This window comes from Pipistrellus kuhlii, unplaced genomic scaffold (genome assembly GCF_014108245.1).
Source record: "Pipistrellus kuhlii isolate mPipKuh1 unplaced genomic scaffold, mPipKuh1.p scaffold_m20_p_62, whole genome shotgun sequence".
NCBI lineage: Eukaryota > Metazoa > Chordata > Mammalia > Chiroptera > Vespertilionidae > Pipistrellus > Pipistrellus kuhlii.
This window is the reverse complement of record NW_023425565.1, coordinates 1,557,407-1,574,436: the sequence shown is the minus strand read 5'-3', so window position 1 is coordinate 1,574,436 and position 17,030 is coordinate 1,557,407. Positions and strand designations below refer to the sequence as shown.

General features: G+C 43.9%; 1 protein-coding gene across 3 annotated transcripts in view; it reads left to right on the top strand.

Moving 5' to 3' along the window:
- Window positions 1–17,030, top strand: part of TUBGCP5 (tubulin gamma complex associated protein 5) — a 94,610-nt gene that overhangs the window by 36,907 nt on the left and 40,673 nt on the right. For all 3 annotated transcript variants that reach the window (XM_036420127.2, XM_036420126.2, XM_036420130.2), the window contains 4 exons: window positions 5,788–5,905; window positions 10,900–10,989; window positions 11,933–12,026; window positions 12,503–12,749. In XM_036420127.2, coding sequence (XP_036276020.1) covers window positions 5,788–5,905; window positions 10,900–10,989; window positions 11,933–12,026; window positions 12,503–12,749 — 549 coding nt within the window. The remainder of the gene's footprint in view (window positions 1–5,787; window positions 5,906–10,899; window positions 10,990–11,932; window positions 12,027–12,502; window positions 12,750–17,030) is intronic.

Here is a 17,030-nt window from a genome sequence, read left to right as displayed (position 1 = left end):
CTGAGAATCCTCTATTGTAAATGATTTGTTATTAGTGCTATATCATTCTTTATAGTTATCTTCATAAATATCTTTTCTCATGCTGTTGAGCATCTTTGCCATCATTATTCTGAACCCTATGATACATTTCTTATTTCCATTCCATTTAGCTCTTCTTCTGGAAGATTCTCTTGTTCTTTCATTTGGGGCTTGTTTTATTATATCTCCCCATTTTGGCTGCCTGTTTGGGTTTGTGTCTGTGAATTAGGTAGACCTGCTATGCCTCCCAATCTCTAGTGCAGGACCGGGTCAGACGCTGTGTGACTGGCCCTAATTCCCCTGTTTGGAGCTATCAGCAATCCATAGGTTGTGGCTCCTCTGCTGAGGCTGGGTGCCTTTGGGAAGGACCAAGATGTACATGAAGGTCTGGTTTTCTGAGCCCCGAGTCCAAAATCATATCAGGCAAAATCTCAATTCCTTCAGAGACCTTCCACTGCCTACAGTCTGGTTGTATTCATTCTTTTTTTTTTTTTTTAATAAATCTTTATTGTTCAGATTATTACAAATGTTCCTCTTCTCCCCCCCCCCCCCCCAATTGTTCCTCTCCACCAGGTTCCCATCCTCTGCCCTTTCCCACCCCCCATTGTCCTCATCCATGGGTGCACAGTTTTTGTTCAGGCTCTTCCTGCACCCCCCACTCCCCTTTTCCCTGAGAATCGTCAGTCCACTCCCCTTCCATACCTCTGATTTCTAATATTATATTCACTAGTTAATATTGTTCATCAGGATTTTTAATTCCCTTGGCTTTTAGTTTCACTTGTTGATAGTTACGTATTTGTTGATTATAATTTTTATCTTTATCTTCTTCCTCTTCCTAAAGAACCCCCTTCATAAGTGCATATAATTCTGGTTTGGCGGTGATAAACTCCTTTAGCTTTTTTTTATTTGTGAAGCTCTTTATCTGTTCTTCGATTCTGAGTTATAACTTTGCTGGGTAGAGTATTTTTGGCTGTAGTTTCTTGCTATTCATCACCTTGAATATTTCTTGCCATTCCCATCTGGCCTGCATGGTTTCTGTTGAGAAATCAGCTGACAATAGTATGGGTGCTCCTTTATATTATAGGTAACTCCCTGCTTTGCTCTTGCTGCTTTTAATATTCTCTCTTGGTCTTTTGCTCTTGGCATTTTAATTATGATATGTCTTGGTGTGGTCCTCTTTGGGTTCCTTTTGTTTGGGGTTCTGTGTGCTTCCTGGACTTGTAAGTCTAAATCTTTCCCCAGGTGGGGGAAGTTTTCTGTCACTATTTCTTCCAGTATTCTTTCGATATCTTGGTCTTTCTCTTCTTCTGGGACCCTCATAATTCTGATGTTGGTTCATTTGAAATTGTCTCAGAGGTTTCTTACACTATCTTCAACTTTCTGGATTCTCTTATCTTCTTGCTTCTGTGGAGGACTGCCCTCTGGCCCTTTGTTTTCCAAATCTTTGATTTGATTCTTGCGATATTCCATTCTGTTTTTAGGACTCTGTATAATATTTTTTATTTCAGACAATGTACCGTATTTTTCGGACCATAAGACGCACTTTTTCCCCCCCAGAAGTGGGGGGGAAAAGTTCCTGCGTCTTATGGTCCAAATATAGCCTACACATATACTTTTAAAAAAAAGTTTTTTTACTTGCCCGGCTCTGTGTGGTCTCTGTGTGCTTGCCCGGCTCTAAAATGGTTCTAAATGCTGCTGTTTACTTTACAGGGTTGATTACATGTGTTTATGACTGTGATGTTGGGTTTTAATGCACATAAAATATTTTAGGACACTATTTGTTTCAGAATCTTTTTTTCTTCATTTCCCTTCTCTAAAAACTGGTGCGTCTTGTGGTCCGGAGCGTCTTGTGGTCCGAAAAATACGGTATTCTTTATTTCTAGTTGATCCCTTTTCATATCCTCATAGGTCTCGTTTATTTTATCAGCCTTTTCTAGGAAATTCTTGAAAAACCTTATAAGCGTGGTTTTGAACTCTATATCCAGTCGCTTCTTGTCCTTCATTTCTTTCATTTGTGATCTGTTTCCTTGTCTCGGCATTTTCACTGCTTCCCTGCGTTAGCAGGGTGGCTTTGTGTGCTAAGATGTCCTATATGGTTCAATGAGTCAGCCTCCCAATTACCTGAGGTGGACAGTCTTGGTGTAGCCCCTTGTGGGCTGTGTGTGCAGTCTCATTGTTAAGCCTTGTTTGTTGTTGGTATCACTGGGAAGCGTTGATCTCCAAGCCAATTGGCCATGAGGATCAGAAGTGTCTCAGCTAGGAGGGTTTCTGTATTCTGCTTGAATGGGGCGGAGTCTCGGGGTGGCACAGACAAACTTTGTTGAATCCCGCAAGATTGGTTGCAGGCTCGCGCACACCTCTTTGGTATAGGCGCAGACAAGCTTTGGATTCCTGTCTGTTCCTCCCTAGGAGAGTCCTATTCGCGGCAAATGAGAAAGCTTGCCACTGGAAGAGCTTCTGTGCTCCTCTTGGATGGGGCGGAGTCTCAGGTGGTGCAGACAAACTATAATCAGCCCCTCCCTACGAGGGTCTGGTTTCTTAGTCCCACAGTAATGGCTGCTGGCTTCACACACCGCCGAGAAATCTCTGCCCACTGCCTGACAGTCTGGCCTCTCCCTGTGTGGGGCCGTCTTTCAGAGCAATAGGGTGGTTCAGTTTTCCTCCCGAACAAGAAAGCTAGCTGCGCATTAGCTGTCTGCCCTCTCCACGCGCAGGGAGTAAGCCAGTAGGGAACTCAGCCTGGCCCGCCCTCTCTGTGCTCCGCAAGCCTGCCAGCAGTGAAGTGGGGCGGCCGCCTTTTCTCACGCACAGTTCTCCGCACCTTCACAGTTCCTGAGGTTCAGTGTGCCTTCTCTCTCCTTCCCAGATGGCAGAGCCTCCTCTCAGGCAGCCGTCTGGCACTTCAGGGCAATGTTTCCCCTGTTTTCCAGTTCTAAATTCAAATTTGTTCTGGTAGGCTGCATTCGGGTGTCTACCCTATGCCACCATTGGTTTCTCCTCCTGTATTCATTCTTTTTTTTTTTTAAACTTTTTTTTTAATATATTTTATTGATTTTTTACAGAGAGAAAGAGAGAGATAGAGAGCTAGAAACATCGATGAGAGAGAAACATCAACCAGCTGCCTCTTGCACACCCCCTTCTGGGGATGTGCCCACAACCAGTGTACATGCCCCTGACCGGAATCGAACCTGGGACCTTTCAGTCCGCAGGCCGATGCTCTACCACTGAGCCAAACTGGCTTCGGCCTGTATTCATTCTTGATTAATCTCAGACTGTGGATCACAGGGCACAAGCAAGATGTCTTCCCGACGGTGGGGCAATTGCTTCTGCCTGCATGCTGATAGTTATTTTCAGTCTTGCAATGGGCCTCAGAAATTCCACAGAGTGGGCAAAGGGTTTTCCAATAGATAGGGCAACTGCCTTCCCACCCACCATCACCCCCCAGGCAAAAATAGCAATGGTCTGCTAGAGAAAGATGACCCCCGCAGCATGAGGAAATGAGACTCAGCACAGGAAACCAGAGTGTCTGCCTTCTGAGGTCTAGCCACAGAGCCCCAGCCCTGGCTTCTGCTCACTCAGCTCCAGGCAACTCTGCCCCCCTCTGCCAGAGCCCAAGGTGAGTGGCTGCACACAGGATTTTGTGTGTTGGCCCTTTAAGAGGGTGCCTGCATTTCCAGCTGCCTCTCCCTGCAGACAGCAATCCTGTTGCTTTTCACGGCCAGATGTTATGTGGGCACCCTTCTCAGTTGTGGTCTGTGCGTAGGGGAGCCCAGCTTAGGGTCTAGACCCCAGAGTTCTCAGTGGCAACCCCTCTCCCCCAGCTGAGATCTCTCTCCAGACCTTCGGCTGCTGTCTGTGGGAGCCCGGCCTGCCCCCTCCTGCCTGTCTCTGTGGTCTCCACTCTCTGTCCTTGGGGATCAGGGTTCTCTCCAGCTGTCCTCAGTTGATTATTCAGGAAGTTATTCTCTATTTTAGTTGTAATTTCAATTTGGTCCCGGGAGCATGTCCATGAGTATTCACCTACTCTGCCACCATTTTAGAATCTGCCCCTCATAAGTTTTGAACACATTTGACCCCATAATACAATACATAGTCAATACAATATTTGTTTTAATTTCTTTATTGATTAAGGTATCACATATTTGTCCTCAACCCCCCATTCCAATCTCCCACCCCACCCCCACTCATGCCCCCACCTCCCCTATTGTCCTTGACCACTGGTTAGGCTCACATAAGTTCAAAAGTTCTTTGGTTGATCTAATACCATATGTTTTACTGTATTTCCTGTGCTGTGCTTTAAACTCCCTGCGACTATTTTGTAATTGCTAATTTCTACTTCTTAATCCCTTTCCATCTGGCTACCATCACCCTGTTCTCTGTATCTATGAGTCTGGTTTTTGTTTTGTTCATTTTCTTTGTTTTCTAGATTCCACATATAAGTGAAATCATATGATGTTTGTATGACTTACTCCATTTAGCATATTGCCACCCATGTTGTCAAAAATGGTAGGATTTCATTCTTTTTTTATGGCTTAGAACTATTTCATTGTATATATCTGTACCACTATATATATATATATAAATATATATATATATATTTTTTTTGTTTGTTTGTTTGTTTGTTTGTTTTTGTTTTTTTGTTTTGTTTTTTTGTTTTGTTTTTTGTTTTTTGTTTTTTAACAGAGAGGAGGAAGGGAAAGGGATAGAGAGCCAGAAACATCAATGAGAGAAAAACATCGATCAGCTGCCTCCTGCACATCCCCTACTGGGTACATGCCCTTGACCAGAATCGAACCCGGGACCCTTCAGTGCCCAGGCTGACGCTCTATCCACAGAGCCAAACTGGCAGGGCATCTGTACCACTTCTTTATCCAGTTGTCTATAAGTGGACAACTTAGGGTGCTTCTGTATCTTGGCAAGTGAGTCTATGCATAGGTTCTTTAAGTGGGTGCCTTGTATTCTAGTAGGCTCTCATCTTACCTGGAAGGACAGAATCCCCGCTAGTTTTCATAGCCAGACATTGTAAGGTCTCCTCTTCCTGGCGATGGAACCCTGGGCTGGGGAGCCGGGTGGGGAGCTGGGACTCCTTGACCTCGGGGAATCTCTGCCTCAGATATCCCATGATTTTCAGCTGCCACGTGTGGGTTTCTTGTCTCCGCTGCTCTTGCCAGTCTTAAAGTGACTTCTTCTTTCTTAGGGCTTCTGTTCCTCTAGATGTCAGGCAGTTCTCAATGATGGCTGTTCTGTACATTTAGTTGTAATTTTAATATGGTTGGTGGAGGATATTAGCACAGTGTTTACCTACTTCGCCATCTTGACCTGAACTAGGGTTAGCTATGTTTTAATATTTATGGTTTGAAATAAATAATTATATATACAAATGTCAGGTAGCTGCTATGTTTTTTGTCACCTGAGAATATGTTTTATTGATTTTGGAGAGAGGAAGGGAGGGAGAGAATGAGAGGGAGAGAGAGGCAGTGAGGGGGAGGGAGAAGGAGAGAGAAGGAGAAACATCAATGTGAGAGAGATACATTGATCCATTGCCTTTTGTATGGATTTTGTCTGTTAGGATTGAACCCACAGCCTAGCTATGTGCTTTGACTGGGAATGGAGCCTGCCATCTCAACAGCCAAGGTGGTAGTTGTTATTTTAAAGAGCCTTTTTCTGTTGAATATTTGAAGGGACTTGTAAGTTCAGGTATTGTGACAAAGTTAATCAAGTGTTGTTGTTTTGTTAGCTCATAACTTAAATATATTACATTTCCTTTAGTGGATGAGCCAGATGCCCGAAGCTGGCTGGAGCAGCACGTGGTCTGTCAATACTGGACAGCTCAGTCCTCGAGGTTTCCTCATAGTTTGCATTTGCACTCCAATTTAGCTGCTGTCTGGTAAGAAACACCATTTATCACTTAATGTGTTAATAGAAAAAAATTTGATTATGCATTGCCAGATTTAAATCTCTGTTGATATCCAGTTTAGGTCTGTGTTGGAATTGGCACAGTAAAGATGCAGAAGGAGCCACACCTTCCCTAGTGTGGCTGGAACCTTCTCCCTACCACACCCTCTGTACCAAGTGGCTGTTGGAATCTGTGTGGTAGCGGTCAGATGGGGCACTCCTGCACTAGACCCCAGCTTGAGTGGCTGCAGCTGAGCTGGCTCCCTCTGGCTTTTCAAGGCCCTTGTGCTACCCCAGTGAAGGCTTCTGCTCCACTGCTGTGCACTCAGGCCAATAACTGACCTCACCTGGGAGGGGACAGAGGCATTCTAGTAGCTTCCAGTAAGATGCTATTGAGTTGTGGGAGCTGGATAAGAAGGAGACACTCCTTGTCAACAGGTTTTGTGAGATGCACACAATGGCATAGTACTCCTGTGCATGTCCTAGCTCTGGCACACACGCTGTCGGGGATGGCAAAGACTTCTGTATCAAGGCTTGGCACCTCGCTCAGCAGATGGCACTGAATTCATATGCTCTCTGAGCATATCATCTGTATTGCTGCCTCCCCCAGAGGACTCTGTATGTCTTACATGCCGTGAGGACAGTAGGATTTTGCTCTGGGATATCCCCTGTCCGGAGCCAGCATCACAGAGGGGCTGTCCTGCCTCTGGCTACCTTTCTGCCTCACTGGCTGGCACCTTTAGCAGAGTACAGTTTTTTACTTTGGTGATAGGAATTGGGCTGTGTTGTGCCCCTAGCTCCTGGGCTGATGTTCTGCAGACACAGTGTTCCCTTCCGGGCTGTCAGCACTGCCCCTCCTGTGCTGCTCCAGGCTTTGTGGGGCTTTGAAAAGCTGCACCCACAGAGACTGAGAAATGCTTCTTGTCCCCATTCCATCGCTCCCTCTTGCCACAGGGGTGAGCAGAACCTGGACCTAACAGTGTGGCCAATTAGATTGCATTTCAGACAAAAAGGCAATTCGCCTTGAGTAGCCACTTTTTCCCTGCCTTCTCTGAGACAGTACAGAAGCTTTATATGTGTTGCTGCGTCAGCTCTGTGCAGTGCAGGACTGTCTCAGCCTGGGGTGACTGCATTCTGAGATTCTGTGGTCATAGGCAATAAAATTTGCTTAAAAATAGACATGTGGCCAAAAACTGGTTTGGCTCAGTGGATGGAGCATCGGCCTGTGAACTGAAGGGTCCCGGGTTCGATTCTGGTCAAGGGCACGTACCTTGGTTACGGGCACATCCCCAATAGGGGGTGTGCAAGAGGCAGCTGATCAATGATTCTCTCTCATAGATGTTTCTGGCTCTCTATCCCTCTCTCTTCCTCTCTGTAAAGAATCAATAAAATATATGGTAAAAAAAAAATAGACTTGTGTGTGTAGATAGATAATTTTGCTGGTGAGAAATAAATCCATCACACAACTTTCCTAAATTCCTCCTTCAAAAAAGAGTTCACAAAGGGTTTTGTGCTTCTCATGTAGCTGTGCATGAAGAGCTGTGGGTGTGGGCCTTCCTGGATTCTAGGAGCAGCTCACATACCACTAAGAGAGGAAAGAGTTTTTGATAGAGCTTAATTCATCTTGATCATATGCAGCACCTCCATTCACAAATATCCAGCCCAGGGGAAAACCAAGATGGCAGCCTAGGAAAGCACCTAAACTACTGCCTCGCACAACAATTTTTTTTTCTTTTTAAAATACATTTTATTGATTTTTTACAGAGAGGAAGGGAGAGGGATTGAGAACTAGAAACATCAATGAGAGAGAAACATCTATCAGTTGCCTCCTGCACACCCCCTACTGGGGATGTGCCTGCAACCAGAGTACGTGCCCTTGACCAGAATCAAACCTGGGACCCTTCAGTCTGCAGGCTGACGCTCTATCCACTGAGCCAAACCGGTTTCGGCTCGCACAACAATTTCAAAACAACAAATAAAAGAACGGACATCATCCAAAACCATAGGAAAGCTTGCTGAGTGAGAAATCTACAACTAGAAAGAAGAGAGGCTTACGGATTAGAGGAGCCGCAAAGCACTGTGGTAGGGAGATGTGTGCACAGAGAGGAAGGGCAGCTGAGTGCCAGGCTGGCAGGAGGGGAAAGGAAGCCCCCGACTGCACTGCACCCCAGTTCCGACTGCACTGAACCCCAGACCCAGCCAAAACCCTGTGGACCCAAGTGGTGGAATCTGGAATGTAGAGAAAGGTACCTGGAGACTCAGAGACTGGGAGGCTCAGGGAAGCCGGGAGCCGCAGCGGGTAAGGTCTAGAGATGCACACCAGTAAGTGCGCAGAGAGGTCTGACTGGAGGTTGCTGCAGCCTCTCCATAGCAGAAGGAGTCGGAAACTCCTGACTGCACTGAACCCCAGTTCCCCAGTTCAATGCGAGCCCCTGGGGCACCCACACTTACAAGGGGAATCTGGACTGTCAGGCGGAAACTCAGAGGATCCGTGGAAGGCAGAGCTCTGAGGCATGCACACAAGGGCAGGGCTGACGGGAAGCCAAGACTGTTGGCTCAGCCCTGCGGCTCCACCCCATTCAAGCTGAGTGCAGAGGCTTTTGCAAGTCTGATCCTATAAGGCTGTCTCCAAAACAGAAGTATCCTGGTGTAGACACAGCTACATTCAATTGGCCTGGAGGTCAGTTCCTCCCAGTGATACCAAAAGCAATCAAAACTTAACTACAACAATGCTGTACACACAGTCCACAAAGGGGAACACCAAGAGTGTCTACCTCAGGTAACTAGGGAGGCTGACCCACTGGCCCATATAAGATACCAAACACACAAAGCCACCCTACCAACTCAGGGAAGCAGCGAAAATGGGGAGACAAGGAAACAGATCTCAAACAAAAGAAATGGAGAACAAAAGACTGGATATAGAGTTCAAAACCACAATTATACGGTTTTTCGAGAATTTCCGAGAAAAGGCCGATAAATTTAGTGAGACCCTCGACAATATGAAAAAGAAATTAAACCAACTAGAAATTAAACATACATTGACTGACTGAAATAAAAAATATTATACAGAGACCCAATAGCAGACTAGAGGAACGCAAGATTCAAGTCAATGATTTTGACTATAAAGAGGCAAAGGACACTCCTCCAGGGAAGCCAGAAGAGAAGAGAATCCAGAAAGTTGAAGATAGCGTAAGGAGCCTCTTTTACAACTTCACGCATACCAACATCAGAATTATGGCAGTGCCAGAAGAAGAGAGAGAGCAAGATACTGAAAACCTATTTGAAGAAATAATGACAGAAAACTTTCCCCACCTGATGAAAGAAATAGACTTATTAAGTCCAGGAAATGCACAGAAACCCAAACAAAAGGAATCCAAACAGGACCACACCAAGAGACATAATTAAAATGCCAAGGGCAAAAGACAAAGAATCTTACAAGCAGCAAGAGAAAAACAGTTAGTTACCTATAAGGGATCACCCATATGACTATAAGCCGATTTCTCAACAGAAACTATGAAGGCCAGACAACAGTGGCAAGAAATATTCAAAATGATGAATAGTAAGAATCTACAACTAAGATTACTCTACCCAGCAAAGTTATTCAGAATTGAAGGGCAGATAAAGAGCTTCACAGATAAGAAAAAGCTAAAGGAAGCCAAACCATGAAATGCTGAAAGGTATTCTTTAAGAAAAGGAAGAAGAAGAAAAAAGTAAAGATAAAAATTATGATCAATAAATACATTTATATCAAGAAGTGAATCTAAAAATCAAGTGAATTAAAAATGAGGAACAGAATAAACTGGTGAATATAATAGAATTAGGGGCAAAGAAAGGGAGTGGATTGATAATTATCAGGGGGAAAGTGGCATGGGATGCAGGAAGAGACTGGACTAAAATCATACACCTATGGATGAGGACAGTGGGAGGGGGAGTAAGGGCTGAGGGTGGGATGGGAACTGGGTGGAAGGGAGCTATGGGGGGAAAAGAAACAAATGTAATAATCTGAGCAATAAAGATTTATTAAATTAAAAATATATATATATATATCCAGCCCAGCTTACCCTGAGGGGGACCCAGGACACTCACCACAGGTTTGTGCATCTTCTTGTCATTCACTGAGACAGAAATCCATTCTCTGGCTGAATAAGAAGTTTGGCCAGCCCTGCCTGGTATGGCTCAGTTGGTTGAGCATCATTCCACATACTGAAACAATGCAGGTTCCAGTTCTGGTCAAGGCACATGTGCCCAGGTTGTGGGCTCAATCTCTAGTCAGTGTGCACGCAGGAGGCAGCCTATTGAAGTCTCTGTCTCTGCTCTATCTCTGTCTCTCTTTCTCTCTCTTACTCACTCCCGCCTTCCTCTCTCTAAACATGTCCTCAAAATAAATAGGTAGGTAGGTAGGTAGGTAGGTAGGTAGGTAGGTAGATAGGTAGGTAGATAGATGAATAAATAACCAATTCAAAAAGAAGAAGCTTGGCTAGAGCTATGTAACAGACCAGCAGAGAAATGTACTGTCAGCACATAGCCTGAGGCTGACCTCTGCTCCCTCTGTTCCCTGGAAGAAGGAAGTCTGAATGCTATTTGTGTGGACCTCGAAGATTTTAAATTGCAACGTCAGGCTGGCTGGTGAAATAAAGTTTAGGCTTTGTTGACCTGTGTTTTGGAAAATAATTATTTTTAAAAACTTGGATGTTAATAAAAGTACCATTGCCATTTTGACCAAAAAACCCCACAAACAATGCATACTTTAAATATTTGGTTAAATCAGCAATAAACGTAACAATTGGGATTGCTCTGAAAGTGCTTCTTCAAGAGTATTTTAGTTGATTTATGAAAATTAATATGGAGGGCATTTACAGCTTATAATGTGTTTACTTGTTTATTGATCACTGATTAAATTACCACTAAATTGCATATATTCTTTGAGAGGTAATTTTACTAAATGAGAAACTTTTTCATTGACATTTGCTGTTTGCTTTCTAATAGGGACCAGCACTTGTACAGCAGTGACCCGTTGTATGTTCCAGATGACAGAGTTTTTGTTACTGAGACACAGGTTATTCGGGAAACGCTATGGTGAGTTCTGTTCACCCAGTTAATAGTCTAAAAGACTTTATTAGTGAGAAGCGAAATGTTGCACTTTTGAAGAAAAGTGTTCCAGGTTTTTTCATCTGTGACCTAGAAGCAGGCCGTTAGATATGAATCCTGAAGAGTCCTCACTGGACAACTGGACTCGGGAAACCCACACTGCCTTTTCAGCCATGGAGATGATGGTTTTGATGTATTCTTTTTTATTTTGAATAGCTTACTATCTGATTTAATTAGGATAAGCCATCACTTTTCTAATATCGGAGTTCAAAGCAAGGTTCCTACTTTGCTGCTTACCGCTTTTAACAGGCAGAGGATCAGTGAAAGCTCGCCTGTGCCTCAGGCCTGCACACCAGGAACCTGAGAAATCCGATGGTGTCACACCAACAGATGAAAGCTCAGCAGTAGCACAGTCGCTGCGGAGATCTCCAGTGCTCCCTCTGCAGAGGGGGATGCTGGCCTTCTCAAAGCAGGAAGAGGGTCGGACCTCTCCTCCCGGAGGAAAGGCTTGGATAACAGTTTTGAACTTCTCTCTAAGACAGTAGTATTGAGATTATCTTGAGTGATAAGGTAGTCATATTAAAAGAGTGATGTCTTCTGTTTTCCAGTTATCTGACCTCTGCTTCCCCCACCCAATTCTGAGTCTTTTGTTAATTTTTTTTATTATTACTGTGTGCCGCTGGGGAACCGCTGTCTGAAGGCCATATAAGGCCTGAGAAATCATTCTGTCTGGCCCTACCTAGGCAATAAGGGAGAGCTAATTAAACGTTTGACCAAATAGAACAGGCTAATGTTTAAGATGATAATTACCGTATGTATGGCTGCAAATGATGTTATAAATATCCAAATGGTCCCTGGCTGAAGGAATGTCCACCACCAGCTGGAGTGAATGTTTTCTACACTAAAATACTTTTTTTTAATTTCATTTCAGGTTACTTTCAGGAGTCAAAAAGCTCTTTATATTTCAGTTGATAGATGGGAAGATAACTGTGAGAAACAATATAATAGTGACCCATTTGACACATGTAAGTGATTTGTATTTGTTATAGTTACAATTAAATGATAGGATTTATATAGATCATTTTTATATAACTTTAGAACATTTTTCATTATTAAAACTACTAAATATATTTAAGATCTAAAAGGCAAATTTAAGTGCATCTTAACAGTGCTTAGAGAATTCTTTAGTATTGTTTATGATATTACATTTAGTTTTAATTTGTGTTTTCTCTTTTTTATTTGTCATTGTGTATTGGGAAAGCTGTATACTGCAATTTTTTGGTTAGTGTTGCATTTACCAGAAATGTGTTTTTAAAAAGTAGAAGCCATAATTCTATGTTTTGTAGAAATTAATGCTCACAGTATCCTCTGAATCTAAATATTTACTTTATTAGTTTGTCATGAAAGAAATATTTTACAGTGAGGGGGATATGAATTTGAGTGCTTACAGAGACTGACTTTAATAATTGCAGTTTTTAATTCTCATTTCATCTGACTACAGAGCTGTTTGCGGTCAGTGCTGGAGCAGATAGCAGCATATGGCCAGGTTGTGTTCCAACTCCAGGAGTTCATCGATGAAGTCATGGGGCACAGCTCCGAGCACACGCTTCCTGGGAATGGATCCATCCTTAAGAAGCTGACAGAAGCTCCCTTTCGAACTTACCAGGCTTTCATGTGGGCTCTATACAAATACTTTATTACTTTCAAAGAAGAACTTACAGAAATTGAGAAGTGTATCATCAATAACGGTATTTAAATGTTCTTCCCTTTGACACACAAGATACTTTGAATGCCATTTAAGTTGTTAATTGATACAAAGTTCCAAAATTACATGGCAAATAAATAATTGTTATTAGTACATTCATTTTTTTAATTATTTTACATTTATATTTAAGCTGTTCATATCTTTAAAAATACAAACAGTAACGAAAAACTGAAAATTTTTCCTCCTGTTCCAATTGTCCAGATGAGTACTCAGTTCCTCTCCCCAGAGGCAGCCAAGTGATCAGTGTCTGGTGCACCCTCCCTGAGAGAACTTAGACACATGCAGTCCATGCCTGTTTGTATGTTTATACCTAGACGTCTATTAACTGCCCCTTCAAATCATTTCTTATTTAAATTTTTAGGGTTGCTAGCTTACGCCAAGCCAGCATGGCTCAGTGGTTGAGCATCAGCCTATGAACCAGGAGGTCACAGTTCGATTCCCAGTCAGGGCACATGCCCAGGTTGTGGGCTTGATCCCATTAAGGGAGTACAGGGGGAAGCCAATGATTCTTTCTCATCATTGATGTTTCTATCTTTCTCTCCCTTCCTTCCTCTCTCTGAAATAAAAAATATATAAATTTAAGAAAAAAGATTGCTACCTTATCTATCCTATGTGATAAAAGGATAATATGTAAATTGACCACACCACTGCTACACCAACCAGCTACGCCCACCAGCCAATCAGGAGCAAGTATGCAAATTAACCCAATCAACATGGCTGCAGCCAAGAAGTGAGCAGGAGGTTTGGGTTTCCCCTGCAATTAAGGAAGCGAAGCTTTCTGCACACCCTGGCTGGCCCAGGCCTCCAGTTAAGGCTACAAAGTTTCAATTGTAGATAAATAAATCCCAGATACCAGGGCCTCTGCTTGGGTCGCCGAGGGATGTGGCTAGCCCACAAACCACTATAGGCCCCTCACCCAGGCCACCCCATGCCCCAAGGGAACCCCCAACCTGATCCAGGACATCCTTGAGGGCAAACCAGCTGGCTCCCACCCGTGAACTAGGCCTCTATCCTATCTAATAAAAGAGTAATATGCAGATTGACCATCACTCCAACACAAAAGATGGCTGCCCCCATGTGGTCAAAGATCCTGCTTCCATGTGAACACAAGATGGCCAGCAGGGGAGGCAGTTGGGGTGACCAGGCCTCCAGGGCAGGGCAGTTAAGGGCAAATAGGCTGACAGGGGAGTGATTAGGAGTGATCAGGCTGGCAGGCAAAAGCAGTTAGGAGCGATCAGGAAAGCAGGCAGGCGAGCAGTTGGGAGCCAGCAGTCCTGGTTATGAGAGGGATGTCCGACTGTTAGTTTAGGCACAATCCTTATAAGATCGGCCCTAAATGGGCAGTTGGACATCTCCCTTGAGGGGTCTCAGATCAGAGAGGGTGTAGGCTGGGCAGAGGGACACACACACCCCCTGTGCACGAATTTCATGCACCAAGTCTCTAGTGTGTGTTTGTGTGTGTGTGTGTGTGTGTGTGTATACCTAAGTGACCGGATACATATAACCATTCAATCAATAGCTATAATGCACACTGACCACCAGAAAGCAGACTTTCAATGCAGAAGCTGCCGAGCTACAGTGACTTGGCAGCTGCAGTTCTCAGATGACGCATGCAGAACCAGAGAGGAGAGAGCCCGATTCCAGGGTGCATCACCCGAGAATGCCCTCTCACAATCCAGGACCCCTTGCGGGATGTTTGAGAGCTGGTTTAGGCCGGAGAGACCCCACCTGTCCATGAATCCATGTACTGAACTTCTAGTAAGTATATAAAGAGCCTCCTCATTTTTATTTTTACTTTTTTTTAATATATATTGATTTGAGAGAGAGGGAGGGAAAGGGAAAGAGAGAGAGAAACATTAATTTGCTGTTCAGCCATCCATGCATTTGTTGGTTGCTTCTTATATATGCCCTGACTAGGGATTGAACTGTAATGTTGGTGTATCAGGAAAATGCTCTAACCCAGTGTTTTTCAACCTTTTTTGGGCAAAGGCACACTTGTTTCATGAAAAAAATCACGAGGCACACCACCATTAGAAAATGTTAAAAAATTTAACTCTGTGCCTATATTGACTATATATAAAGTAATTCTCTTGAATAGGAATCAAATAAACACAAAGAAAGTATTTTATAATTACTTTATTATGAAATATTAAGTAAACAAAATAGTGAAAAATTATAAAATTCTTGTCTTGTCTGCACCTACAGCACACCAGGCAACATGTGCCGCAGAACAGCGGTTGAAAAACGCTGCTCTAACCAACTGAGCTACTAGCCAAGGCCCCTTTTGGTAGGCATTTAGGTTGTTTCTGATCTTTTGCTATTGCCAACTGCTGCAGTGTTAACCTCTTATGCGTAATTCACAGTGCACGTGTGCAGCAAGTTATCTATGCATTGCACGCGTGCAGCATAAATTCTTAATGTATTGCAGACGGATCATGGAAATTCTCGTGTTTTCATATTACACAGTGTTTTACAAAGTATCATACTTGAAAAAGATATTAGCTTGTAAGAACATGTAATCAAAAACTTCAAAATGCAATGGATATTTAATTTTTTAAAGCTTGCCTTTAACTTTTATGTAAAACTAGAGGCCCAGTGCATGAAATTCATGCACAGGGGGATGTTCCCTCAGCCCGGCCTGCATCCTCTCCAATTCATGACCCCTTGGGGTATGTCCAACTGCCTCTTGCAATCTGGGACCTCTGACTCCTAACTTCTTGCCTGCCTGATCACCCCTAACCACCTCTGCCTGCGTGACTGATCCCCCTACCGGCCTGATCACCCCTAACTGCTCCCCTGCTGACCTGATCCCCCTAACCACCTCTGCCTCACCCTGCACCCGGGACCCATGCTTCTCTCCTTCTGGCTGGCTGCAGGCACCCAGGACCCAGGCCTGCTTCACCCAGCCCAGGCCACAGCTGCAAGTGCCCAAGGCCAGGGGATGGGCTGCTTGTTCCCCTCTCAGGATGCAGGCTGGCTGGTACCCCATTCCTCTCTCAGAAGCTCATTAGTGTCTGGGTAGTCCCCATTCTGCTCTGCCCAGCTCATTTGTGCGTGGCTGGTCCCTAATCCTCGCTCCCCATTGTTAAATGTCTGAGCAGTTCTAGCACGAGGGCATGAAGGTATGATGACCATTTGCATTTTAGCTCTTTATTATATAGGATGTTTTTTGTACTCTTCAGTAGAAACTTATCTGGCCACTAGGCAAAGTTAGCAATAAAATTACTGGTCTACAATGTGTAAGAGTGGAAGTGCTGGGCCAAGGAGGAGTGATGGCATGTGTAATTTTGATAGATTCTGCCATCACAATGTTCGATAGGTACAGACTTCATTCTTGCAGGCAGTGTATATGAATATCCATTTCCTCAAAGTCTTGCCAATGGTGTGTTCTCAAACTTTTACCCACCAATGTGACAGGTGTGAAATGGTAATCTAACCCAGTGCTGGTTTCCTCCTCAATTTTACTTACAACTACTGACAAAGTAATGCTGAATCCTGTGTTCCCATCACCCCACATCCCCAATGGATTACATAGCTACATCTGTTACCAAACTAGGAAATTGACATGGCATATTGATTAACTAGTCTACAGACCTGATGTGGGTTTCACCAGTTTTGCAGGTACTTGCTGTTTTGTTGGGACGGGGAGAGGGCAAGTAATACCTGTGTGCAGATAGGTGACATTTTGTCACATGTGCAGATTCACGAAATCACCTCCATGTTGGGGACTCAGAGTTGTGCCATTCCCCAACAAAGGAACTTGCTCTTGCTCCCCCTTTGTAGTCAGTCAGTCCCCCTCCCCTCATTGAAATAGTAGCCCATTGTAGTCTGGGATTTTTTCTCCCACCATGTAGTTTTTGTGAGTTTGTTTTTTTAAAATATATTTTATTGATTTTTTACAGAAAGAAAGAGAGAGGGATAGAGAGTTAGATGAGAGCCGAAACCGGTTTGGCTCAGCGGTAGAGCATCGGTCTGTGGACTGAAAGGTCCCAGGTTTGATTCCGGTCAAGGGCATGTATGTTGGTTGCGACCAGGCAGCTGGTCGATGTTTCTCTCTCATCGACGTTTCTAGCTCTCTATCTCTCTCCCTTCCTCTCTGTAAAAAAAAAAAAAGCAATAAAATATATTTAAAAAAAAAAAAAAAAAGAAAGAAAGAAAGAAACATCGATGAGAGAGAATCATCGATCAGCTGCCTATTGCACACCCCCTACTGGGGATGTGCCCGCAACCAAAGTACATGCCCTTGACCGGAATCGAACCCGGG